Genomic DNA, 27,196 nt, shown 5'->3' on the forward strand with positions numbered 1-27,196 from the left:
AACAGCGATGGGCCCTGACCCCAGAGATTCTGATTCAGTAGGTCTTAGGCAAAGCCAAGGATCTATATGTTTTTTTAAATGCTTCATACATGATGGTAATATGTGGCCAGATTTAACAATGACTATTCTGAGGGAGCTGGAGTCACTGACTGTGTGCAAAACACCACAGGATACTGTTAATCTTTAATCCCAGGAAGCTATGAGGATTCTTCTGGCATGGTAAATGCCAGAAGTATAAGCTGGAAAATGATCCAGAAGATGACAGGGCTATGAAGGCTGGGAGCCCACTTTCTGAAAGAAGGCTTCTCAGAAACGTGCAAGTGTGGGGTAATGTGACAATGGGTGATGATTTCTCCTTTCTTCCACCTTTTTCCCAAGTTTTCCATAATGAGTTTTAAATGTTTTCTTTTTTTTTTTTTTTTTTTTTTTTTTTTGAGACAGAGTCTCACTTTGTTGCCCAGGCTAGAGTGAGTGCCATGGCGTCAGCCTAGCTCACAGCAACCTCAAACTCCTGGGCTCAGGCGATCCTCCTGTCTCAGCCTCCCAAGTAGCTGGGACTACAGGCATGTGCCACCATGCCCGGCTAATTTTTTGTATATATATTTTTAGTTGTCCAATTAATTTCTTTCTATTTTTAGTAGAGACGGGGTCTTGCTCAGGCTGGTTTTGAACTCCTGACCTGGAGCAATCCGCCCGCCTCAGCCTCCCAGAGTGCTAGGATTACAGGCGTGAGCCATAAATGTTTTCTTAAAAAAAAAAAAAAAAACAACCTTAAAGGTAAACCAAATATCTGATCACATTTAATGCTGGTGATGTTTGTGATGAAGCTTTAAGAATTGCTGTTACTACAGTGATTTTCCACCACACATTTTGGGTTTTTCTTTAAAGGAACTTCGGCACTTCAGGAAAACAAATTAGCCCTCCTGGTTCATGTAAGCAACCTAAAATGTCTTTCTTCAAAGTTCAGCCTGAAGAGGTTTCCGTGGCCATACTCTCATCTAGGGAGAAGCTGTGGCACTCTACAGGGTGCACTGCTGGCTGCTCAAGTGATGTGATGGTGTGGAAGAAGGTTTTTGAAAAAAATCAAGTTTATCTGGAAGGCTATAAATAAATTCTTGTGAGCACTACACCCACTTTATGCAAAGCACTTGTATCAGTGTGAGATTAGGGGATTAGTACTCTTCTGTTTAACATGAATCTTAAGAAGAATCCTTTGAGATCCAATATTTAAAAGATAACTACATTTTGCAAAATAAACTGAAGATGAAAGGACCATATCAGTATTCATGCTCAAGACCATTCTATCAATGATCATTTTCATAAGAATAAGAGAACTGGCATCAGAAACTATCAGGTATAAAGAGACTTATCTTCTTTGCAGTACAGGGGTACTAGAATCGCCTTTTCAGGGTCAAATGACTTTGACGCTTTCATTTAGAATATTGAAAAAGTACTATATAAAGTCAATAAGACCATATAAAGCATTAAATATACTTAAATGTTTAAAAATTCAATCACAGCATGGCCTGTCTCAACAAAATTTATACATTTTAATTTCTAAAATAACTTGAACAGTTGTGACTGAGAACATGTGTAAAGTTTAATCAAATAGTACTTTTCTTTCTTTTTCTCAGACTTTTTTTTCTAGTCTGTTCCACTTCACTAACCTTTAGAGTTGTAATGTTAGAATCAGATATGTGAACTGACATTAGATTCTCAAGAAAAGGATTTTGAAATTTAAACAAACCCAAGGAGATAAATTACTGTTTTGGGGAGAGAAACAAAGTGAGAATCCCCATTTGCAGCCTTTATAACTCTATTTCCCTGTGAAGAAGTAATCATAAATTAATACACATTTCTAAAGTTGATATTCTGGGTTTGTAAAACATGGCCCTGCACAAGCTGGCAGGCCTCTCTTTATTCCTGCGTTGTGCTCTACTGTGCTCTGGCCCCAGTGCCATCTTCAGGTCACGTGACCTCCAACCTCAGGGCCTTTACATATGCTGAAATACCCAACTGGTCACACACTTCATCATTTTCTTTATGTGGTTAATGCTGGCACAGTCCCTTGTTTTGGCTTCAGATCATTCCTCCTTCCATCTCACTCTTTGTTTTTAGGTTTAATTCCTTTCCCCCTGAACTACAACCTTCAGTAATTAAATCTCAGAAGTTAGGAGACAGAATACTATTTGAGTCCCAGCTTGACCACTCACAAACTATGTAACCCTGAGTAGTGTTGTTGTCTCTCTGAGGCTTAATTTACTCACAAGATTGTTTTGAATAATAAGTTAGCTAATCTATGCAAAACACTTAGAATAATGACTGGCAAAGACTAAACAGTCAATAAACATCACCTATTAGTATTATTTTTTTAGTATAAATCTTACTGTGACCTTTCTCAGTTCTTGTTAGAAAGGGTCTTTATTTCTCCTTTTAGTTAGTTCCTTTTGGTATAGTACTTTATTTTTTTGTTGTTGAGACAGAGACTCACTCTGTTGCCCAGGTTAGAGTGCAGTGGTGTCATCACAGCTCACTGTAACTTCGAACTCCTGGGCTTAATCGATCCTCCTGCCTCAGCCTCCCCAGTAGCTGGGACTATAGGTACGTGCCACCACGCCAGGCTAATTTTTTCTATATTTAGAAGACATGGTGTCTCGCTCTTGCTCAGACTGGTCTCAAAATTGTGATCTCAAGCAATCCTCCTGCCTCGGCCTCCCAGAGTGCTAGGATTATAGGCGTAAGTAAGCCACTGTACCCAGCCTGAATTCAATTTCTTAAACAGATATAGAACTATTTGATTTTTTATTTCTTCTTGTGTCAGTTTTATTAATTTGTGTCTTTCAAGGAATTTGTCTAAATTGAAGTTATCAACATTGTCAAATTTATTGGGAAAAAGTTGTTCATAATATTCCTTCTCATCCTTTTAACACCTGTAGGATCTATAGTGATATCACTTCTTTCATTTCTGATATTGGTAATTTGTATTTTCTTCTTTTTTACTCGATCAGTATTGCTAGGAGTTTATTAATTTTATTGATCTTTTTTTTTTTTTTTTTTTTGAGACAGAGTCTCGCTTTGTTGCCCAGGCTAGAGTGAGTGCCATGGCGTCAGCCTAGCTCACAGCAACCTCAAACTCCTGGGCTCAAGCGATCCTCCTGCCTCAGCCTACCCAAGTAGCTGGGACTACAGGCATGCGCCACCATGCCCGGCTAAGTTGTTCTATATATATTAGTTGGCCAATTAATTTCTTTGTATTTATAATAGAGACAGGGTCTCGCTCTTGCTCAGGCTGGTTTCGAACTCCTGACCTCCAGCAATCCGCCTGCCTCAGCCTCCCAGAGAGCTAGGATTACAGGCGTGAGCCACCGCGCCCGGCTATTTTATTGATCTTTTTAAAGAACTAAATTCCAACTCTGATTTTTCTTAATTCATTTTTTAAACAAAGAGAACACAAATTAAAGGCCCCTTCAATCTCCTTCCTAAACATACTCCCCTCTTCCTCTTGTCCCTGAAGTACCCACTCTCCTAAATTTCATGTTTACTATCCCCCTACCATTTGTATATTAATGTAATGCTAATTTCTGCTTCTCTGCTAGGATCCTCTCTTTACTTACCATGTTTCCTGCTTCTGCAGCCAGCCGGGCAGCATAGCGAGCTATAAGCCGGTGTTCCTCATCCAGTCGGCTAGGACTATCTAGAACACTGCCAAGGAAAAAAAAATTCAACAGGTATCCATTAAACATCCCCTATTCATGCTCCATTCTTAGAAAGAATGGATAAAGAAAAGCTTGTAAAAAAGAATGATAACAAAAGAAATGGAGGCTGGGGTCATAGGTACTAATGGTCTTCTGCGATAAAAGGGGAGTTAGAGAAATGATGAGGCCATACATGTCATTCACCTTCAGCAGCACATCACCACTGCTGCCCCACCATCAAAGGGGACACTTCTTTTTTAATGGAAGGGCTAAGCAAAGACAGGGCACCCACAAAGTCTGGGACAGGGATTTCTAACCAAATGTTTTGAAAACATTTTAGACCTAGACCTAGACTTTTTAGACTTAGATCTTTAATTCAAAAAGACCAAGAGAAAACTAAAGCATCATGAAAAACAGAGGGCTGAGAAAAAGTATACTTAACCCTGGCCAGGGCAGGCCAAACACATTGTACAGTTGGAGAAGATTCCATGGTATCAAAGATTCCCTCTTCATGATTCTTTCTCATTTTTTACTATGCTCATTCTACAACTATAGCCCCATCTTAGAGTGAATTAGTTTAATCCAGGTGTCCTCAAACTATGGCCTGCGGGCCACATGCCACCTGCCTAGGACATTTATCCGGCCCACTGGGTGTTTTTGCCACCACTGCCTGTCCTGCTTAGCAGCCGACTCATCCCAGGCCCATAGTGTGCACTCTCCAACGGTCTGAGGGACAGTGAACTGGCTCCCTGTTTAAAAAGTTTGAGGACCCCTGGTTTAATCCATTACTCTTTAACAAGAGTACCAGCACTCTAAAAATTTAAAGACCCCTTCAGATGGGACATCAGATAATGTGGCACCTAGATGAAACTAGAGTTCTTGAGTAGCAGGCTTGCTCTATGTACACTGGATGTTAATATGGAACCTTTCACGGATTCTGAAATAACTCACTAATTTAGTATGTTATGTCAAGTGCTATTTATCTATATCAAGGCAGTCCTACATTAATAGGGACTATGGCTATATGATTCTCTTTGTTTAAGACTGGCAGATGCTTTAAGGTAATCATGATGATCATGATGCTGATGATGACTAACTGATCAGAGGTGGCTGCTGTGGCTTGCCTCTACTTCAGCCCTATATCCTTGGAGTTTCCAAAATCTCTTGATCAGAATTTAGTAGAATGACAAGTAATATTTAAAAATGTAAAGACATGAGTTCAATACTCATCAAACCTTGTTGTAATTACTGAGGGGAATCTGGGAAGGGTGAGGCTAAATCAATACAGAGCTGTCTGACATTTTCATGTACAGAATTGGCTGTATTGTTTCTAGATTATTTTTCCCCTCTGTTTTTACCTCTGTGGCTAATTCTTCAAGCTTTACTTAGTCAAAGTTCAAGGATGAACTTTTTAAAATGTGCTTTAAGTCTTCTATGACATTTGTCAACACTATAACTTCAGGTGTGCAAATGTCAGTCTCCAGCATGTATAATCATCCTCTCAAAAGATGATCTTGTAATAAGAACATGCTACTATCACTTGGCTTTAATACTGATGGGTCAAGGCCCCAACCAAGGTCAGAGATGAACTATAATATTTGTGCCTTAAAGGTGTCTGTCTGAAATAAGAGACCTATCTTTATCTTTTAAATAAAAAAACAACAAAAATGAATGTTTAACAATACAAGTGGATAATATTATAGAGGGACTGGTAGCCTACAAAGTAGGGCCTAAAGTGGCTAGCCTCTCTTATTTGTTAAGGGATATAGAGGTTCCTCTGTACAAAACAGCTCCTTTTTCTATATCACATTCTATCTCCTTAGGAAGGTTAATCCTATGTCTATACATGAGTGTGGATGACATAGCTGCTTTAATCGGCTATGCTTTCTAGCCAGAAACTAGAACTGTGTGTTGATGAGAGGTTTTAAGGTCAATGAAAATTATTTGGGGGCAATTAGAAAAGCTCCTTATTCTTCTGAGTTGACATACATTTTCAGAATAGTTACCCAGGAAATTTCTGACTTCGAGGAAGTGTGAGGCTCAGTTCCTTAGTCTACAAATCAAGAAGAGATGCAGTACTTACCCATTCATCATATTCTCCCAGGGCCACTCATCATATTCTCCTACTGGCCACCCATTTGTTCTCCAGGAGCCTAAGACTTGAGGACGTGGGCTAAACCTACCTTAAATCTTATTAGGCTAAATTACCAAGTAATGTCAAATATTCTACTGCTATTTTTATCATGGAAACTTTTAATCAGTAAGAGCAAACATAATTTGTCCTTCCTGGGGTGAAACAACTCTATTCCTAGAGACCAAGAGGCTGGGACAGAGTGTACAAAAATCATCTGTTGGATAAGGAGACACTCTTGCTACATTGCACAATTATCAGCCCCTCCCTTCCCTCCTATAAGGTAAGCCTATTAAACAAACTTGGGATGTTAGAGAACCTACAATTTCTCTAAGGCTTTAGGGATAGGTTAAATGCCCCAGAATAATGATGTTATTTAGTCACATTGGAAAACCTATGGGAGGTGGCACAATGCATAATATTAAAAACAGTCCTTTTCATATGTATATTTCTTCACTGATTATTAATTTATTCTTCTGTTATCATGGGGAATAGGAGTGAGGTCAAATGACTTCCCCCAGGAACCAAGGCATGCTATGGACAAAACTAAGATAAAAATTTAAGGATCCAGGCTCTGTGATGTGTGTAGATTATAAATTATGTTTTTCTCTCCAAGAATAAGAATCTCAAAGCAGGGTTTTACAAGTTGCTTGGCATTGTGACTCCTCTTTGCTGTTAGGGGGAGGGATGGCTTTAGCTGTTTAAACTTTACCTGTCATCCTCCTTGAAGAATGGTGGTGGGTGTGGGCATGGAATGGGCAAGAGGCTTAGGGTCTGCCTAAATGGAACAGCACTTTGTTTGGTATTAACTTTTTTTAAAAAAGGATTAACTTCACTATAGTTAACAGTTATCAAACGTTTTTCCATCCCAACCCACTGAAGACTAAGTCACATTCCCATATTAACAGTGAGTCACTACCATAGTTTTCAGGGTAAGGGATATGTAGAGCTATTATAATATATATAATTATTATAATAGGAGGAGGTATATATAGTTTGAGAAAAAGACCCCTCAGGTGATAATGATTCAATACCACTGCTGGGAATCACTGGTTTAAATGATCAACAATGATAGATTTCTGTTGGGTGATGGTATCAAAGCCCCCAGATTAGAAAAAGTGAGCTATATGTGGGTTGATCAACCTTTGAATGTAAATAGAAAGATTTCATTATTTAGGTAAGAATGAACAGGAAGAGGCTGCATCATACCTCTGTGTATGCACAGATGTCTCTGTGAATGTTACATCTTTGGAACTGCAGATTTCTCTCAGAGGTTGATATACTCTTTAAGAGTAAGCTTAAGGAAGTGAACCCCAGTTTAAGGAAGAATTTCTGACTCTATGTTTAGGTAAGTGCCTGGGCTTGGCAAGGCTCCCTCTCTTGTAGAAGCTAATGCTTTTGTGATTATTTTAACTCTGCCAAACATAGCTGGTAGCTGCTCAAGAAAAACCCCACATGCAGAGATTTTTCCAGCTGGCAACCCCAGGCAACATAGCTCTCCCTCCCTCTGAACAACCCCAGGCTACCCGCCTGCTGCTGCTGCACCACCACTGACCGTGCACAGTGCTGCAGACGGGCCACATAGGAGGCTATCAGCGCATGCTCATCGACCAAGTGACTGGGTATATCCTGGCTATACTGTAACCTAGGAACAATGGAGGCAAAGACAGCAAGGGTGACACAAACACAGAGGAAGAAATGAACATGGATTAAAATGAGCAAATGTCAAAGAAAAATTTAAAAAATAATAAATCATGATAAAGAAAACAATAAAAAACCAAAATGCATAATGGAATAGGATATTAGACCATCAGGTATCTGTCTTGCAAATCCTTCGAACAAAAGCAGTTCTTTAGGAATGGCTTCAGCCAACTGACATCACAGTCCTTGAGAAGGACTTCCTGAGGAGTCACCAGGAGCTTCACTTACCACTTTTGTCCAGGTCTGGGCTCTGTGATGGATGTACTTTTAAGGGAATGCCTTCTAGCAGGACAACTGAGGCACAGTGAATCTATTAAATATATTACAACCCTCTAATATGAGCTATAAAGACTTTTATCTATATTAAGAATTTTCAGTATGTTACCAGTTAAATATTTTTATTTCTATAAGGAAATAAAATAGTCTTTAGCATCAGACTATTTTCTCCCACATAATTGGTACTTGAACCAAACTCATTAGAATTGTACAACACTATTCATTCTGAGTTAGGCTTTCTCTTATAGATATATAGAAGGTCCTTAAGTACATGGTCTTTTTTAACTTTTTACTATAAAAATGTTAAAATCTGCACAAATAGAGTAGTCTAATGACTACCCCTCATGTATCTATCATGAAAATTGAATGAATATCAACATTTTGTCAATTTTGTTTAATTTATTCTTCCTTTCCCTAACTTTCTGTGCAGAGAAGGGTAGCTAAAGCAGATCCCACGCAGTGATTTCACCTGTGAGTACTGGATCCTGTACCTCTCTCAGATAGTGAAAACATTTCACATAATCTCAATGCCATTATCATACCAAAAAAAATGACAAAAATGTTTTAATATCCCAGCCCATCTGAAAATGTCCTCAAGTCTTAAAAAATGTCCTTTGATAGTTAAAATCAAGATCTAAATAAGGTTCCCATTTTGCATTTGGTTAATATGTTCTTTTATGTTTGTATTTGATTGGTATGTTTCTGTTTTTAACCTATTCTCTCTTTTCCCTGTTTCTTTTATGTCATTTATTTGTAAAGAAACTAGGTTATCTTGCATACTACCCAACATTCTGGACTGGACTTGTTTCCTGTGGTGTCATTTAACTTGTTTCTCTGTCCTCTGTGCTTAGATCTAGATGCTTGACTACAGTTTTTGCTTTTGTAGATGCTCAACTCACGATGGAGTTACATCCTGATAAACTCATCTTAAATTGAAAATATTGTAAGTTGAAAATACATTTAATATGCTACCAAACATTATAGCTTAGCCTAGCCTACCTTAAATGTGCTCAAAACACTTACATTAGCCTACAGTTGGGCAAAATCATCTAATTTTATAATAAGGTGTTGAATAGCTCATGCAATTTTTTGAATACTATGCTGATAAAGTGAAAAACAGAATGGTGGTATGGGTACTTGAAGTATAGCTTCTATCACATGTGTATTGCTTTTACACTGCTATTAAGTCAAAAAATCCTAAACTGAAACATTTTAAGTTAAGAGATTATTCTGTATTTTGTTTTTAATAAGTGATAAGAATCTGTTACAGGGAATATAGTATACTTATAAATCAAAAAGGAAGCACATAATGGAATGGAATGTAAATACTGACCTGTAGATTCAGATGTTACTGGTCAACATCTATCCATTATAAAGTCCTCCATCAATTTTTCACCTAATAGGTTTACCATTTACTAATGATTCTTGCCTAAATTCATTATTTCATTAGAGGTAACAAAATACTGACTTTTCCAATTTTATGCACTTATTAACTTTCTCTATTTGTTTATCTTGAAATACTACTCTGAGGAAAGGTAAAACAAATGGTTGATATTTCCCATTATTTAAAAACATTCAGAACAATGAGTTAATGCACTAGTAACATCCAATGATTATCAAAGAATTTTCTATGAATTCATGGATTTTCATATATCTGATGTGCTTCAATCCATTCCAATCATCTTTTGGATGCTCAAATTATCCTACCATTGGCCAGTGGGAGCCCCTGTTGGTAGCCTCCTGTGTTCTTTTGATACATTTATTAGACCTTATTAACTTTCTTCCTTTCTGGCACAATAAGATGCCCCACTTTTGTCTTGTATCCTGCCCAAGACTTGGAATCAACCATTCTTCTAAGGATCCCTAGGTCCCTTTACTGGGAAAGAATATTTAGGGACCACAATTAGGGCACTAAGGTACTCAGCGTTCCTAGACTGTCACTGTTCCTGGGCTAGGAAATGTACATTTTAGATTGAAGAAAAACAAGTTTTTTCAATGCTCTCAAGGTATTATTCCATTTTCTTCTAGTTTGCATTTTTTGGGGTATATATTAATGGGGTACAAGTATAATTTTGTTACATGCATAGATTGCTTAGTGGTGAAATGAGGGCTTTTAGGGTATCCATCACCTGAATAGCATACATTGTACCCCTTATATAACTTCTCATCATCCAACTCCTCTGATCCCTGCACCTGCCAAGTCTCTACTGTCCATCATTCCACACACTGCAGCCATGTGTACACGATTTAGCTTCCACTTTTAAGTGAGAACATGGCTTGCATTGTTGTTAATGAGAAGTCATTGATAATTCTTATCTTTGCTTCCTTATGTGTAACATGTCTTTTTTTCTCTAGCTGCTTTTAGTATGTCCTCTTTATCACTGGTTTTCAGCAATTTGATTCTGACATGCCTTGGTATGGTTTCCTCTGTGTTTATACTGCTTACACAAAGAGCTTCTTATATCTGTACGTTTTTTACAGTTTTTGTCAAAGTCGTAAAAAGCTATTTGAAAATTTGGAAAACATTTTTCCTTAAATGTTTTTTTTTTTCGCTGTTAGACTGCTTGACACTGAAATACAGGTCAACAAGGCTCTTCATTTTTCAGCCATTTTTCTCTTTGTGCTTCATTTTGGATAGTTTCTATTGCTACATCATTAAGTTCAGTGAACTTTTCTTCTGCAATTTCTAATCTGTTAAATCCATCCATTGACTTTTCACTTCATGTATTATCCCTTTCAACTCTAGGAGCTTCATTTTTATTTTAAAAGTTTTACTGAAGTAGAACATGTATGCAGAAAATTCCTATTTACGTTTGGTTCTTTTTTATTTCTTCTATTTCTCTCCTCATTATGTTCATATCTGCCTTTACATTCTTTTTTTAAATTTTTTTTTTTATTTTTTTGAGACAGAGTCTCACTCTGTTGCCTGGGCTAGAGTGCTGTGGCGTCAGCCTAGCTCACAGTAACCTCAAACTCCTGGGCTCAAGCAATCCTATTGTCTCGGCCTCCCGAGTAGCTGGGACTACAGGCATGCGCTATCATGCCCAGCTACTTTTATTTATATATACATATATTTTTTAGTTGTCCAGCTAATTTCTGTTTTTTTTTAAGTAGAGACAGCGTCTCACTCTTGCTCAGGCTGTTCTCGGAACTCCTGAGCTCAAATGATCTGCCTGCCTCGGCCTCCCAGAGTGCTAAGATTACAGGCCTCAGTGAGCCACCATGCCCAGCCTGCCTTTACATTCTTGATATTTGTCATGGCTATTCTAAAGCCCATGTCTGCTAATTGTATCATGTCTGTCATTTCTGGCCCTGGTTCTACTGACTTATTTTTCTCCTGGTTTCAGGTCCTGCATTCCTGCTTTTTCCTATGTCTTCTAACTTTTTATTGGATGATAGAAATGGTGAATTTATGTTGTTGAATATCTGGATTTTGTTGTCTTCCTTTAAAGAATCTGGTAGTCAGTTAATTTACTTGCAGACCAGCTTGATCCTTTTAAGGCTTGTGTTTAAGCTTCATAAGTACACATTTAGAGTAACCTTTATCTAGGGCTATTTTGGCCCTGTTCCTAAGGTGTGACCTTTACTGAATGTCCCAAGTATTCAATGATGTCTTTTTACTCTGATTGGTTAGAACTCAAACATCTGTGTAAACTCAGGTAGTTGTTCTGTGTTCAGTTCCCCACGAGTTGTTATTTCCCAGGAAGTTGTTCTTTACCTGGTCTTGTCAAGTCTTGTTCTATGCAAATACAGCTCAGTTTTCAGCAAAGGACTCAAGGGGACCTCTATGCAGATTTATGGATCTCATCCTCTGCATAGCTTCCTCCTCTCTGGTATTAACCCTGGGAAATTCCAGCTTCCCCGAACACCAATTTCTGTGATCTTATCTTAGCAAGACTGCCTTGCTCTGCCTGTATTCTATACCATAGCTGGGCAAATGCCTCCAGGAAAGAAGCCTGAACAATCAAAGGGCTCTCCTCATTTGCTTCCCTTTCCCCAAGGGTCAATCCTACACTGCTTATTGTCTAACTTCTTTTAAAAAGTTGTTTCTTATATCAGACCATTTTTCTAGTAATTTGTAGTACAGACTGATTTGGGTAGGAGATCAGATGTGGGATCACTAAAATGAAAGCAAGTATAGGGAAGAAGGCCCAAGACAAAAATCAGGAAACGCAGGAACGAAGGGACCAAACATTAGCTCCACACTGGAATTTAGGGTTACTTCAGTCACTTGCAATCCCTTTCAGTCCAGTCTGTTTCAATATAAACTTCAATTTATTTGTTTTCCTTTTTCATCTGCTAAAATGTAAGGCTAGGAGGAGAAAAGACCACTGTCACCTTTCACATAGACTGGTCTCCAAAACTTCAAATAAACCAAGACACCTGAAGGAAAATATCACACAGAAAATCTAACAGAAATGCTATGTGAGAAGCTAGAGAGCATTTCAGTGTTCACTACAATAAATGTGCAAAGCCAGCTGAGTCCAACAGTAAATTATAAGACAATTCGCTGACTCTGGAAAGTCCTGATGTTTGGAGAGATGTCAGTAGTCCTGTCACAGTGGGAGAAATTTGTGGTGAGACCCACCAAGGGAGCAAGAAGATGTGCAGACAAATTCTAGTTAAAATCTAAACACCCAGAATAATTGGTGACTTTAGCAAGAAAACCCTGTGAGTGAATATAGGATAGAAATTAGCACTGAAAGTGGCTTTTTTTTTTTTTTTTTTGAGACAGAGTCTTGCTTTGTTGCCCATGCTAGACTGAGTGCTGTGGTGTCACCCTAGCTCACAGCAACCTCAAACTCCTGGGCTCAAGCAATCCTGCTGCCTCAGCCTCCCAAGTAGCTGGGACTACAGTCATGTGCCACCATGCCCGGCTAATTTTTTCTATATATATTAGTTGGCCAATTAATTTCTATTTATAGTAGAGACGGGGTCTCGCTCTTGCTCAGGCTGGTTTCGAACTCCTGACCTGGAGCAATCCGCCCGCCTCGGCCTCCCAGAGTGCTAGGATTACAGGCATGAGCCACCGCACCCGGCCTGAAAGTGGCATTTTAAAGTAGAGTTCTTATAGAAGACAATGGCTTTGGATCACAGCGTGCCACATTATGTCCTGTTATATCAATATAATATGTAGACACACATTCATTAATGTGTAGTAAAACATATGAACTGGTTTCTAAATGCCTCAGACTCTCAAATCCACAGGGCAAGAAATGTCACTCTTCCCTAACATGTGATCCTGCAGGACACCATAAATAATTCTCAGAGCAAATAAGTTCCTTTTCTCTTCTGTCGCTAAAAAAGCCACAATGTCAAGGCATTAGTGTAGAGATCTGTCTGGATTATCCCTCCTCAAAGGACTATAACCTACACAGAGGGAAAGGAGTGGGGGGAGACATCCTTGTGACAGCTCTCTGCCCTATAGGCTACAGCCTGATGCAATCAACTCTGTTCCTGGGAAAGAGCGCAGTCTGTGTCCTTACTGTATTACAAGCTAATGAGAAAAAATGATGCTGTCCAATGAGAGCCTGTGAGAAACACACATAAGCCCACTGATGTGCCAGGTTCTCTACAGCCTCTCTGTAGAGAGTAAGGACAGGATTAAGTAGATGGAGTGACATGGGGCTCTGTAAGAGCTGTTCACCACCATTCACCTTTCCTGCATGAATAGACCCAGAGGAATCTCATCTTGATGAGATGGTGGGTGAGGTGATGAAGTTACCTAAATTTGCCAAATGACCTCTTTCCCAATACTAAATGCATCAAAAATCTTTGCCAAATAGAAATCATAATGAAAATTTATGTAGTTCTTCTGCTTTCTTCTGCCATCTCTCCCCTCCATGTATCATGTATGTTTTCTCTTGAGTGAATAAGCTCAGTCAGGTAAGGGCCCCCTATCCATCAAGTCTAGTACATAAAAGTCTAGTAATCAGTTTGGTTTCCTATAAGACAGTCATGTGAAATTCAATGCAATATTACATGCATATATAACACATATATAATAGAAAAATAATAGCTTTCTTCTTTATTTCTGTGTTCTGAATGGAATAAGCAGCCAATGTTATAAGATGTTATTTATTTGAAATATTAATAACTGGAACAGAAAATCCCTTTCCTAGCAGAGGAAGCACTGATTAAAGGGCAGCAGCAGGAAGATCTGGAGAGAAGGAATTAGTTAGTTTCTGGATAAAGCCTGGGGAAGCCTCACCATCAAGGAGCTTATCATCTAGGAAAGGCATCAAACAAACAGGTAACCATAATACAATGGTGTGTACAAGACACTCCAGCTCACAAAGGAAGAACACTTAGTATTATTGTAGGGTGCTAGGGAAGGCTTCCTGGAGGAGTCGAGGATAAGCCAAGAAGGAAGAATCAGATGACAAAGAGAGGAAGACTGGTGGAAAGGACAGGGAGGCACCACAGGCAGAAGTGGCACCATAGCCCCCTGCTTGGGGGGCTTCTAAGCATGGGTGCTGAGCAGACAGAGTGGGATGAAGTGGGGCTGGCAAGGGCTAGCTCAAAAATGGCCTTGTGAGCTAAGCTGAAGAATGGGGACTTCATCCTGTAGAATTATGCTGCCACCAGTTACACATGGCTACTTAAATTCCAATTAAAGAAAACATTCATTTTCTCTGTCACATTAGTCACATTTCAAGTGTTCAGTGGCCACATGTGGCTAGTGGCTTTGTACCGGTTAGCACAAAACATTTCCATGCTATTAGAAAGTGCTGTAGAAAAGAGCCACTGGAAAGTTTTAATCAGGATAACATAATCAGATTTGCATTTCAGAAAGAATTCCTCTGGATGCAAAGAAAAGACTGTACTGGGGATGAAGTACAGAGGAGATTGGAGGTTTCTCAATAAAATCCATGAAAAAGTTAAAAGCTGTCCACAGCACTGATTTGCTTTAAATATTTGCTTTATTAGCTGAAGTAAGCTGAAATATTTTAATAGTTTGATATTAAAAGGAGTATAAAAAAACCTGTAGAAGTAAAAAATTAAATTAAAAGGAGTAAAAAAAAAACAACAAAAAAAAAACACATAGTAGGTCCAGGCTGGATCACCATGGGGATTTCACCATTGCTACGAACCACCATCACTGTGAGCAGCAACTACGCTGAGTCAGCTTCTGAAGAGGAAATGAGGTCAATAGGCATGTAGGTTAAAAGCCTCCAGAGCACATGTAAAAGTGTGTACAAAAGAGTATGTATGTGTCTGTTCATGTGTGTATCAGAAAGAGACAGGCATGCACACAGCACGAGAGGAAGAATATGCTGTGGGGGGGTAGAAAAAGTAAGCGTGTGTGCGTGTGCACGACTGTATGTTCTATTGGTCATTTGTTGGGACTAAGTAAGTATTTGCACGCCCTTTGCTGATATGAATCTGAGGTAGCTGAAAGAATCTGGATTACAAAAACTCTTGCTATGGTCTGGTTCCCTGGTGTCCCACAGGCACCCCTAACTCAATATAACCTTGCTATCTTCCTGCCCAAATCATTCTCCTGTGTTTTGACCAAAAGTACTTTAATTCAAGCCACTAAGAAATCTGGAAAATTATCCACCGTCTTCCTCAGCCTCTCACATCCAAAACCTACAAAGCCGATCTTCACTCCTCGTATCCCAGCTATCTCAATCTGAACAAGACAACATTGAACTCACTGTTTTTCTCCCCAAAACTGTTCTTTCCACTCTGTTCCACTGACAGTGCATAATGGATGTGACTCTTGGTCACGTTCAGGACCTCCATCCAATGAGAGGAAGAAATAACTTATTGGTTACCATGCTTCTGTCAGCTTCAATTTTTCAAACTAAGATTTTTAAGTATGGACTTGGAAATATTCAAACTTTCTTTGTACTAATCTGAGTTAGAATTGGTGAAAGGTTTACCTTAAGTGCTTAAATGGAAACAGAATCTAATCCCAATCTAGAAGCAGCTAAAAACTGGCAGTCTGCCCAGGCTATCAGATAGGTTTTGGAAATCTGCCAGCACCGAGGACACTGCAGTTCCCTAAGATTATGTGTTAATTTTCACTCACTCTGCTTTTCGATCTTTAAAAAAAAATTGGAGAAAAAAAATTTTGTGTTGACTTGAGATTCTTATAAATAATTATTAGTACATGCTAGTTGTTTCTTGAAACCCTCATTACTTCTTGCTTTGCAAACAAACTTGATTTTTCTCATTCCACAGGGATGACGAGTATCAGTGCACTGAGTCCATATGTGGATAGTTTCCGGCTTGAACAATTTCATTTTACCTCCTTTCTCAAGATCTCCAACATCTCTGTTGTTCTCAGTCTAAAAAATGAGCAGATTGTGATTTTTGTCATTCTACTATATTCTGTAGATAACAAGATAAATTCTTTACATGGGCACCCAGGCAAAAAGCCCTTTTAATACAGGTATACCTTGTTTTATTGTACTTCACTTTATCGCACTTCACAGACATTTTTTTTTTCTTTAACAAATTGAAGGTTTATGGCAACCCTGAGTGGAGCAAATCTATAATATAGGCACAAATTTTCCAACACCATATGCTTACTTCATGTTTCTGTGTCACATTTGGCAATTCTCACAGTATTTCAAACTTTTCATTATTGTTACATGTTACGGTGCTCTGTGATCAGTGATCTTTGATGTTACTAGTAATTGTTTTGGGGAACCATGAATATCTAAGCCTATATAAGACAGCAAACTTAATCAAAGAATGTGTATGTTCTGACTATCCACCCACTTTCTCTTTTTATCTCCTTGGGCCTCCCTATTTCCTGAGAGACAATAATATTGAAATTAGGCCAGTTAATAATCCTACTATAGGCCAGGCGCAGTGGTTTACGCCTATAATCCTAGCACTCTGGGAGGCCAAGGCGGTGGATCGCTCAAGGTCAGGAGTTCGAAACTAGCCTGAGCAAGAGCGAGACCCTGTCTCTACTAAAAATAGAAATTAATTGGCCAACTAAAAATATATAGAAAAAATTAGCCGGGCATGGTGGTGCATGCCTCTAGTTCCAGCTACTCAGGAAGCTGAGGCAGAAGGATTGCTTGAGCCCAGGAGTTTGAGGTTGCTGTGAGTTAGACTGATGCCATGGCACGCTAGCCCGGGCAACAAAGTGAAATTGTCTCAAAAAAATAAAAATAAATAAATAAATAACCCTACTATGGCCTCCAAGTGTTCAAGTGAAAGGAAGAGTCACACAGTCCTCACTTTAAATCAAGAGCTGGAAATGATTAAGCTTAGCGAGGAAGGCAAGTCTAAAGCTGACATAGGCCAAAAGCTATAGGCCACTTCGGCCAAATAATTAGCCAAGTTGTGAATGCAAAGGAAAAGTTGTTGAAGGAAATTAAAGGTGCTACTCCAGCGAAAACAAGGATGATAAGAAAGCAAAACAGCCTTATGGCTGATATGGAGAAAGTTTCAGTGGTCTGATAGAAGATCAAACCAGCCATAACATTCCCTTAAGCCAAAGCCTGATATAGAGCAAGGCCCTAACTCTCTTCAATTATATGAAGGCTGACAGAGATGAGGAAGCTGCAGAAGAAAAGAAAAGAAGCTGCAGAAGAAAAGAGGTTGATTCATGAGGTTTAAGAAAAGAAGCTGTCTCCATACATAAAAATGCAAGATGAAGTAGCAAGTGCTGATGGAGAAGCTACAGCAAGTTATCCAGAAGATCTAGCTAACTCATTTCTTAACTTGGTCATGTTTTTATAGTTCAGAAACAATTTTATACCATGTCATCTTCTGGCCTTTAAAAACCACTTTTCTTTCTTGTAAAGTACAAATTAAAGTAAAAGAGCTCTAACTGCTAAAACCTTGCCCTTACTTAAGATTCCTAGCAATTAGGACTATTCACAATTGGTGGCTCTAATATTTCCCAGTTACCCGCTCAAAGATGGTATGATAACACCATCATCAAAAATGTAACAAAAACCCTTGAAAGAAATAAAACTGAGGTGGTAGAGGAAAAAAAAAGTTCTCTTAAAACGAATCTATGCAAATGCAGGTGTGATATATTAATAACTATACATACACAGTTTTTTTTTTCAGGAACTACACAAAAATCAGCCTATAATGTGTCTTCTGAGTACCTATACCTTCTCCAGGGACTGTCAGCCAATCATTCTGAATCCCCATTTCCAAAGTCTTCTAATTCCTGGGGTTGGTTTTCTTCTGGGCTTCTCTCACTGTCAGCCTAGGTTTTAGTTTTCTCCGTTGGTTAAGTCAGTTACCACTCATCCATTTGCTTTGCTGCTTCCAAAATTTTGTTGCTATTGTCTCCTCTTCCATCTCTTTGTCTTTTTTTTTGTTGTTGTTTTTAATCTCTTCACTGTCACTTTAGTGGTATTTCAGGAGAAAACAGGCAAATGTGGCTTAATATGTCCTGTTACCTGTTACTTTCCCTTTCCCAGCTTTTAAAAATTGCAATTATCCTATTTGCAAATCGTTGCCTTTATATACTGGGTGTTTGAGTGCTTAAATGTATCATTTGGTCCATGGTTTATAATGGGTTAATGAATCACAAGAGGACATACCTAGACTTAATCCAGATGATCCCAGTTTCCACAGCAAATGGATAAGACTCTTGGGAAGGGATGGGCACATGTGCAGCTTTACATGGAGAGCTGCCTTTTATGAAGGAGGAAAATTCTGGAAGTGAAACCGTGTAGGAGAAGGTGTGTGTGTGTGCATGTGTACACACTTTTGCACACATCTATAAGCTGGGTAGCAAAACAAGGACCTGTTATTCTTCTTTCCCAGGATCTCTTTCTTTTTATTATTTTCTTTCTTAAAGACAGGGTCTTGCTATGTTGCTCAGGCTGGCCTCAAGTGATTCTCCCGCTTTAGCCTCTGGAGTAGCTGGGACTACAGGCACACACCAGCATGCAGGGCTTCTCTCCTATTCTTGACAGTATGCCCTTCTTGGGGAGGTTCCTCCCTGTGCTCTGACATCACAGGTCTCATGGGCATGGCCCAGCACATACATGAGGATGAGCAATAACACAAGTCAAGAAGACAAGAATCCTTCCTTGGATTTGTCTAATGCAAAGGAGGCAAAGCACAGCCCCTGGAGTGGAAAGGCTGTGGATGTGTCTGAAGCCATCAGCAGCACTGGAAGTAGCTATTCTGCAGTGGGAGGGAGTGAAGACAGCACCCTCAGAGAAGCAGCTCAGAGAGGGAGGGCAGCCTGGGGCATTCCAAGCACTTTTGTGATCTTATACACTCCTGCCTTTCCCTTTTTGTTTTTGCTTTTGCTTTATGGGTTTGTGTCTTTTAAAGTTAGATTTTAATACTTGAAATTAAAAGAGTTGTAACTAATATACTAACCAAATGCATAAAGCAAAGTTTCATATTGAAGGTTTTGTTACTGCCATAGTTATAATGAAATTCCCACAGAATGTAAAGGGTTATGTATCCATAAATACTGAAAGCTAAGGCTTTAGAAGACATTTAAAAAATAAAAATACAGAAGCATTAGCATCATTTTCCATATTGATCTGAATAGAAAGCAACTTAGAATAACACAACAGTACAGTACATACTAGCATACTCACATTCTGAACATTGGGGGAAAAGAGGGACAGATGCAGGCCTACAAGAAAGTTAGACAGGGGAGGAGGATTTTAAGCCAGTGTTTTAAAGCTTTGTAAGTTTTCTCGTTTGTTTTTAAATGTACTATTCTGATGGTCTTAAAAGAAATCAAATTTCAAGAAACTAAGGCAAAGAAAAAAATTTCTTTTCAGTTATAGAATATCAATATGGGGATATTAAAAAATATTATGAGCCAGTGTGGTGGCTCACACCTGCCTGTAATCCTAGCACTCAGGCAGGCTGAGTCATGAGGACCACTTGAGGTCAGCAGTTCAATACCAGCCAAGACTGAGACCCTGTCTCTACTAAAAACAGAAAAAATTAGCCAGGCATGGTGGCACACACCTGTAGTCCCAGCTATTCAGGAGGCTGAGGCAGGAGGATCACTTGAGCCTAGGAGTTTGAGGTTGCAGTGAGCTATGATGATGTCACTGTACTTTAGCTGGGGTAACAGAGAAAGACTCTGTCTCAAAAAAATAAATAAATAAATAAAAAAGTATCATGGAGGGCAAATCCCTAGAGTAGAACCGCAGAAGGATCTCACTTGATAGCCAGCATCTTTGCCATTTATAAGGTCTTAGGTAAAAAGGAACCCTTACATTGAGATCGTCTTTCATTTGGACTAATACAGTATTACTTTTGACTACTGAGGTTATACTGTTTTTATACACATTGCCTATTGAAAAGGTAGAAACTGGATCTCTTTAATTTTTCCTGCACTTTTGTTACTGTGCATGTTCTTATATGATTCAGTGATTTATGTCTCATGATGAGTTCTAAAGGAAGTTTCTTATTTCTGGCAAGAGGCTCTTCCCCTTGGAGGATCCCTGCTTCAGTGGGGTGAGGCTCCTGGCTCACAAGCAGCAGACTCTGGAGACACAGGTCTGACCACATTCAGAGGAGGGAAGAAAAACTGATGTGTCCCTGAGGACATAAATAGAATGCTATCTGGAAACTTAAAACTATTTGGTTACTGGGGCCATGAAAAGCCAAGTCTATGAATTATATAATTAACATCCACATGGCATATCACAATCTCATTCTTAATAGAAATGAAATCTATTATCCTAAAGACTACATTGGTAGAGTAGGGGCATCTTGCTCCCATGTAGCCCTTACTTAAGTCAATGTTCTTCTTGATCTATCACAGAGCTCAACCTGGTCAGTCCTTAGATAGCCTATGATAACCACCTCTAGGATTGACTAATTCCATCCGGAAAGAGGTGCTAGCTGAAATGCTGAATTTAAAATAAAATCTTAATCTAGGCTATGCTAGATTATCTGAAGCAGGTTTCAAAACTGGCAGATATCCATTTTGTGACTGACAATAGCAGCTGGCCACTTATAATTAATCCTGGAGCTTAATACAGTAAGCCTAAGGGTTAGTCTTCTCCAGAGGTGGCTGTGATTATTAATGCTCCTGAATCTCTTCTTTTAGTTTTCTTAAGCAATAAGACATTGTCCAGAAAGTCGTACTCCCTCTAATAGCCGCCAGCAGCTATCTACCAGTTCTATCTTTAAGTACTGGATACCAGGAGAAGGGGGGAAAAAGTCTATGCTCTAATGCACTGTACCACTCAACTGTGCCCAAAGCAGCAGCTGGCTGTTTCCCTGCTAGAAGTGTCCTGATGAGGCTGTAGAGAAGGGCTCTTACCTGGTCAGCTCCCGAGTCTCCATCTGGATAATGCTGTACCATCAGGTCACTCTGATTTATTAAGTCCTACCTAAACCCTCTCTTCCAGGGTAGCCCTTCAGTTTACTCCTTAGCTTCCTTCTCAGGCTATTTCACAAACTTGCTCCATGATAAGAATCACTTGAAATAGTTGTTTAAAATGTGGCTTCTCAAGATCCTATCCTTGGAGACTCCGATTCACTGGCTCTGATACTGTCCCAAGTAATTGTGTTCTTAACAAGTGACCCAGGTGAATCTTCCCATGGTCAAGTTTGAGAAATGTTGTTCTAGGAGTTTTAGCCAATCGGAATAAACATTGTTGGTTTTATGTACTATACACTAAGTCAAAATATCATTAAGCAGACGATATTTCTATAGCTGAATGAATCCAAAGCAATCAGGACATATGGCACAAAGCAAAGTGTTTCCCCCCCAGGAAGGACTTGGGGGGTGGGTTGGAATGTCTTTTGTGGTTTTCTTCTTTTTGAGTGATGACTGTTAGAAAGAATTCTTTAATAGTTGTGCCCTTGAGGAAGTTTCTGCATTGCTCTGGTCATGGAACAGCTTAAATCAAATAGAAAGTAAGCCTTTTTGTATTATTCTTTTTAAGTCTTGCCTAAGAGAATTTTGGAGAAAAGTAAATTAAATAAAGAGAGAAAGAAGTACACAGTTCTCATTCCTTGAAGGACCCTAAAGCAAACTCCCTATACTTAGAGAGTTGGACTCAAAAGGCCTTTCAACTTAAATGTTTATGACTCATATATAGAATGATTTAGGAGAATATTTTATAAGGGATTAATTCAACTTACATAGTCTAATCAGAAAGCAGAAATGATCTTTGACACTCAAAGAACTCAAATGAAAAACTGTTGAAACTCATGATTATCAAAATATCGTTTAAGGTAAAAAAAAAAAAAAAAAAGATCTCAAACATGCCTAATCTTCTCTGACACTATGTTCACTGCTTGTCACAAAAGCAGTTTCCACCCGAGAGACTACTCAAAGCCAAACTTCAATTGCTATATTTATGAGTCAGTGGGAGAAAAAAAGGAAGATTAAAAAGTATAAAATAACATTAAAAGACAGTCAAGGGAAGAAAAGCAAGCTAGTTCTTTTTGTCCTGTGGACTGATGCTTTGCAGGCCTCATTTCTGAACAGGGCGGGTTGCAAATCAGTAGCAGAGGCCTAGACCCAACTCTGAGGCACCAGACATACATACCTCTTGGTGGGAGTGGGCACTCCAGAGGACATGTGGCTAACCATGGTGTCATTCATATTAGTCAGAGGACGAGGAGGACTGAAAGAAAAGACATTTACCTTATATTAATAATTACCAACACGACTAAGGGAAACAAGTGAAAAAGCGATAAGGGCAAAGGAACCAACTATCATTCCTGATAAGCACAATGTGAACCTTGGGGAGCAGGGTTAGAAATCGATACTTCAAGCCTAAGTAAATTCAACAAGAAGGGGTTCTCTCTCACAAAGCGCTGTAGGGTACCAGGAGAAGCAACTATAAACTCACTACTATAGGACGTAACCTTGGTGACTTTTGCTTTGTAGTTTTAGTATATAAGAATCTGAATTCTGAGACAGCTAATTTCTCTACATTTTAGGTACAGGATTACTAGGTGTTTGGCATTTGTTGTATATTACAAAGGTCATAACATCAGGAAGCATGCTTTTCCTAAGATTTGGTTAGAGCTCATAGCCTTCCCTCAGATTTACTTTGCAAATTTTTTACTAAAATAATTAAACTGTTAAATACCAAATTCAAAAATAAGACTCTGAAACAAAGTTTTATCAATCCTTTATTCAAATCTTAACAATGAATCCAAATTTTATACCTATACCCTAATTAGAATGCTGTCTTTTATAAACCTAACCCAGATTTAAATTTGAAGGTAAGCACTTTTGGTAACTTGTCTTTAGCTGCTGATTTTCTGGACTCAGGGTCTATTTCTCCTTCTTAAAGTCCCCTGAATAAAAGAATCCAAACTATCAAAAGGAGCCTATTATCTTGCCTTCCAGCTATTCTTCAACCCCTCTCCCTCTACACCAGACAAGTTTCTGTCTTTCATTGGAAGCCACATGACCATTGCTAAATATTCCTCCTGGGAAATCTCTCACTTCCTCTTTTAAACTGGAAGAAGTACAGTCATGCATTGCATAATGACATTTAGGTCAATGATGGACTGCATATAATAGATTATAATACTACATTTTTACTATACCTTTTCTACTTTTAGATATGGTTAGATACACAAATACCATTTTGTTATGATTGCCTCTAATTCTGTACAGTCACATGCTGCACAGGTATATAGCCCAGGAGCAATGGGCTACACCATATAGCCTAAATGTGTAGTAGGCCATGCCATCCAGGTTTGGTAAGTACATTCTATGGTGTTCCCACAACACGAAATTGCCTAATAATGCATTTCTCAAAATATAACCAATTTCATTTCTGGTTAGGATTTCTTTTTTTAATGATTTTCCATCTGATCGAGATGATCCAAGATGGAAAGTAACTTGCTGGCAACAGATTTAGGTCTCTTGATTTTTAAGCCATAGTTACGCTTATTGTTCTACATTTCTCCCTTTGTGTGACAAGTCCCTAAGTAAGACATTCAGAATTGACACGTGCCTTTCTAGGCTAGAATTCAATTCCAAGTTATCTGATTACCTGTCTTTCAGACAGATATCCAATTATGTCCCCAAACTTTCCAGCCTATTAATGCTAGTGGCTTTGCTCAGTTATAATCAATTAATCAATTGTTTCAGGTTGACTAATGATGGAAATGAATACAGAGATTAGCTTATTTTTAGTTCTAAATTTATATTTTTACCTCTGGTTCTTTTAAATTAATTGTCCAACTGGAACAAGGAGACAATTCCTAAGAAAGAACCAAATCTATCATAACAGCTTTCTGGTCCAGGAAACAGAATGGCCTTTGCTTCTTTAATGTATTATTAAATATTATTATTAGCAACCCATTTTCAAAATAAGATAAGGACATTTTCATGTTGATTTCAGATCTAGTACAGTTACCTAGTATATTTCAATATTAAAGATACCACTGCATTCAATTTCCTTTCTGACATTCTCAGAGGAAAAATTGACAGTAATTTTTTTTAATTCCTTAAACATGGATCCATGTAATAAAATTTCATGATTTATAACATTTTTTTGGTCTGATGCCACAAAAGTCTTTATAATCATCTCCATCTCTTGGCAGATATCATGTTCAACTATCATAGCATACATATCAAAGTCTCTGCTCTAATATTTAAAACCAGACAGTAATAATTACATTGTAAACTGTAAACTTATCATAACTGCCCTTAAATGTCATACCCTTTCTAAACTCCTACCATGTTTTGCTGGAGGGACAGGTGTGTGTTTGCAATTCAGGGTGAAAGAGACATTTGCAAACTGAAAGGTTTTTACTATACGATCTCCACTAGAACCACTTCACTGTACAAGCCAACAGCTCAGATGCATTCTTAGGTGTAACACATCAAAAATGACTTCTGACTCAAAAAAACCACTTCACGGTTCTTGTAAGACACAGCTAAAAAGAATACTTCCAGGTGTAATGTAGACATTAATGATACAAGTTATAGAAACTTAAAAAGATAGAACTAGCATAACTCATCAGATCAGTTTTGTTAATCTTTAACATTTAATACCAGTTGAATACATTGAAAATGTCACCAGATATTCATCATCTTCCTTTGGTGAAGATCTCAGCAAGGTATCTTTAAACACTAATGATACCAAATGGCCACCAACAATCACTTGGCCCAGAAATTTGAGAGGTTCCTTCTTTATTAATAAGACATGCCAATTTGTTTTTCAATGAAGAGATAGAAGCAGATAGATAATATAGGTGGAAGGTAATTTGTTAGTCAGAAGAGATGGTTTTAGAAAGACTTGGAGAAAATTTTTTACTCCTTAATCAAAGGAAAAGAGGCATTCTTACTCATAAAAGATTATCTTTATCTCAGTGACCTAACTATATATAGATGGAAAGAAATATGCAAACAAATCATCACAATGCCATGTAATGAGCTCAGCAATACAAGTACAGTCAGCCCTCCATATCTTTGGGTTCAATCAACTTCAGATATAAGATATTTGGGGAAAAAAAGTTTCCACAAAGTTCCAAAAAGCAAAACTTGAAATGCCATGTGCCAAGTACTATGTTGAATCCACACAAATGAATTGATATATAGGCATTATATTAAATAATCTACAGGTGATTTAAAGTATATGGAAGAATGTGCAAAGGTTATATGCAAATACTATGTCATTTTATATAAGGCACTTGAGTATCCTTGGATTTTGGTACCCATGGAGGTCCTGGAACCAATTTCCCATGAATACTGAGGGATGGTTGTACAGATAGTGCTGAGGAGTCACAGATGAAGAGCAGTTACTCCTGTCTGGAGAAATGATGGGGGAGAACAGTCAGGGAAAGCCTCAGAGGTGAAATAACACTGAGGAGGAGAGTTTTCCAGATAAAGGGAAAAAGATTAGGGCTAGGATGTGAATGAAGCTTGTTCTATCACAAGCTAAGAAATTTGGACTTTACACTATAGGCAGTGGGGAAGCACTGAATGTTTTTAAGCCAAAAAAGGATGTGACTATTGTTGGGTTTTTAAAAAGATAACTCTAGAAGCTTGTAGAATACTGGTTTTTATCAGGAATATGCATAGAAATCATCAGGGAAGCTTTCTATAAAATAAGATACCCAAGGCCTACCCTCAGTTTAGTGAATCTGAATTTTTAGGGGTAAGGGGATTCTTTCTAAAAACCTTCTATGTAAAAATCATTTATGGAGGATAGATTTGGAAGAAAGAGGGAATGGAAGGCCAGGTTAGAGGTTATGGCAATTGTCCAGATCAGTGATTATAAGGGTGGACAGTGGTAGTAAAGGAGGGGTAGAGACAAAAGGAAAGATATGGTGACTGATTAAGTCCACAGGTTGGGGAGTAAAGAATAACTGAGATTTTTACTTTGGCTACTCAGTGGATAGTGATGTCAATATCCAAACTAGGAAACACCAAAGTAGGAAACAGGAATTTTGTGTTGGATTGATGGGGGACAGAATGAGCAGGTAGATAAGAGTGAATAGGATTTTAGTTTTGCAATTGTTGAGTTTGAAGTGCCATCGATAAGAATAGGTAAGTGGATGACTAGAAAGCAGCTGGAAATAGGAGAATGGAACCTACATGAAATGTCGAGTTTGAAAATATTTGAGTGTCATCATTTAAACAATAGCTGTTTATCTGAGTATTCTGATCACTATAAAGGTGCATTTATATTTACTGTTTTTAAATGGAGGAGGTTTGTGGAAATATCCAGTAAGAGGGCAGCTTAGAAAATGGGTACAGAAGTTTTAGTTATTGGGTAGACACACTATACAAGGTAAAAATTTAGCTTACTGGTAGAAATAATTTCCCTTGTGATCAGACCACTTCAATTCAGTTTGTGGATACTCTTAAAGATAGACTAATTTGAAATTAAAATTTCTACAAAATCTCTCTTAAGGGTTTTTAAATTATCTCTAAGAATAGATGATGAACAACTCATGCCTTTAAAATTTTTTCAGGACAGAAACCATACTTTTTTCATTTATTAAATTATTTTTTGTGTCTCCATAAAGTGGTAGGCACTGTGCTAGCTTCTGGGGATAGAAATTAAAAAGATGAAAACTTAAGTCTTACAAAGAATAAAAATTCAGAAAAAATAATTACAATGTGGTTAATATTTAATAGAAGTAAGAAAAACTGCTACATGCCATGGGAAAATATTGAGATCACCTCACCTCATAAAGAAAATTATATTTCCAGGGTACTAAAGAGTTAAATGTAAATGTTTAATTATATAAATTAGTAGAAAATATATGGGTCTATGACCTGAGAAGATTTTCTAATATCAAAAGCAATGGTAAAATTAGGAAGGAAAGGACTAATTAATTTCAACTGGTAAAAATAACAGCAAAGAAAAAAACAAATATGAGGAACTACCTAAATAAATGTGACACAGCAAGAATTAAATGCCTTAATACATAAGGGATTCACATAAATTTATAAGAAAACTATTAGGATTTCAATTAGATAAATGGG

The 27,196-nt window shown here is 38.1% G+C and overlaps 1 protein-coding gene across 13 annotated transcripts in view; it reads right to left on the bottom strand.

Moving 5' to 3' along the window:
* The window catches only part of DTNB (dystrobrevin beta), a 247,434-nt gene that overhangs the window by 54,244 nt on the left and 165,994 nt on the right, over positions 1-27,196 (bottom strand). For 9 of the 13 annotated variants that reach the window (XM_076000601.1, XM_076000603.1, XM_012788139.3 and 6 more), the window contains 3 exons: positions 22,281-22,358; positions 7,382-7,471; positions 3,615-3,702 (listed from right to left, as the gene is read on the bottom strand). In XM_076000601.1, coding sequence (XP_075856716.1) covers positions 3,615-3,702; positions 7,382-7,471; positions 22,281-22,358 — 256 coding nt within the window. The remainder of the gene's footprint in view (positions 1-3,614; positions 3,703-7,381; positions 7,472-22,280; positions 22,359-27,196) is intronic. The other 4 variants (XM_076000609.1, XM_076000606.1, XM_076000608.1 and 1 more) reach the window with 1 other exon arrangement.

This window comes from Microcebus murinus, chromosome 3, assembly GCF_040939455.1.
Source record: "Microcebus murinus isolate Inina chromosome 3, M.murinus_Inina_mat1.0, whole genome shotgun sequence".
NCBI classification, from domain to species: Eukaryota; Metazoa; Chordata; class Mammalia; order Primates; family Cheirogaleidae; genus Microcebus; species Microcebus murinus.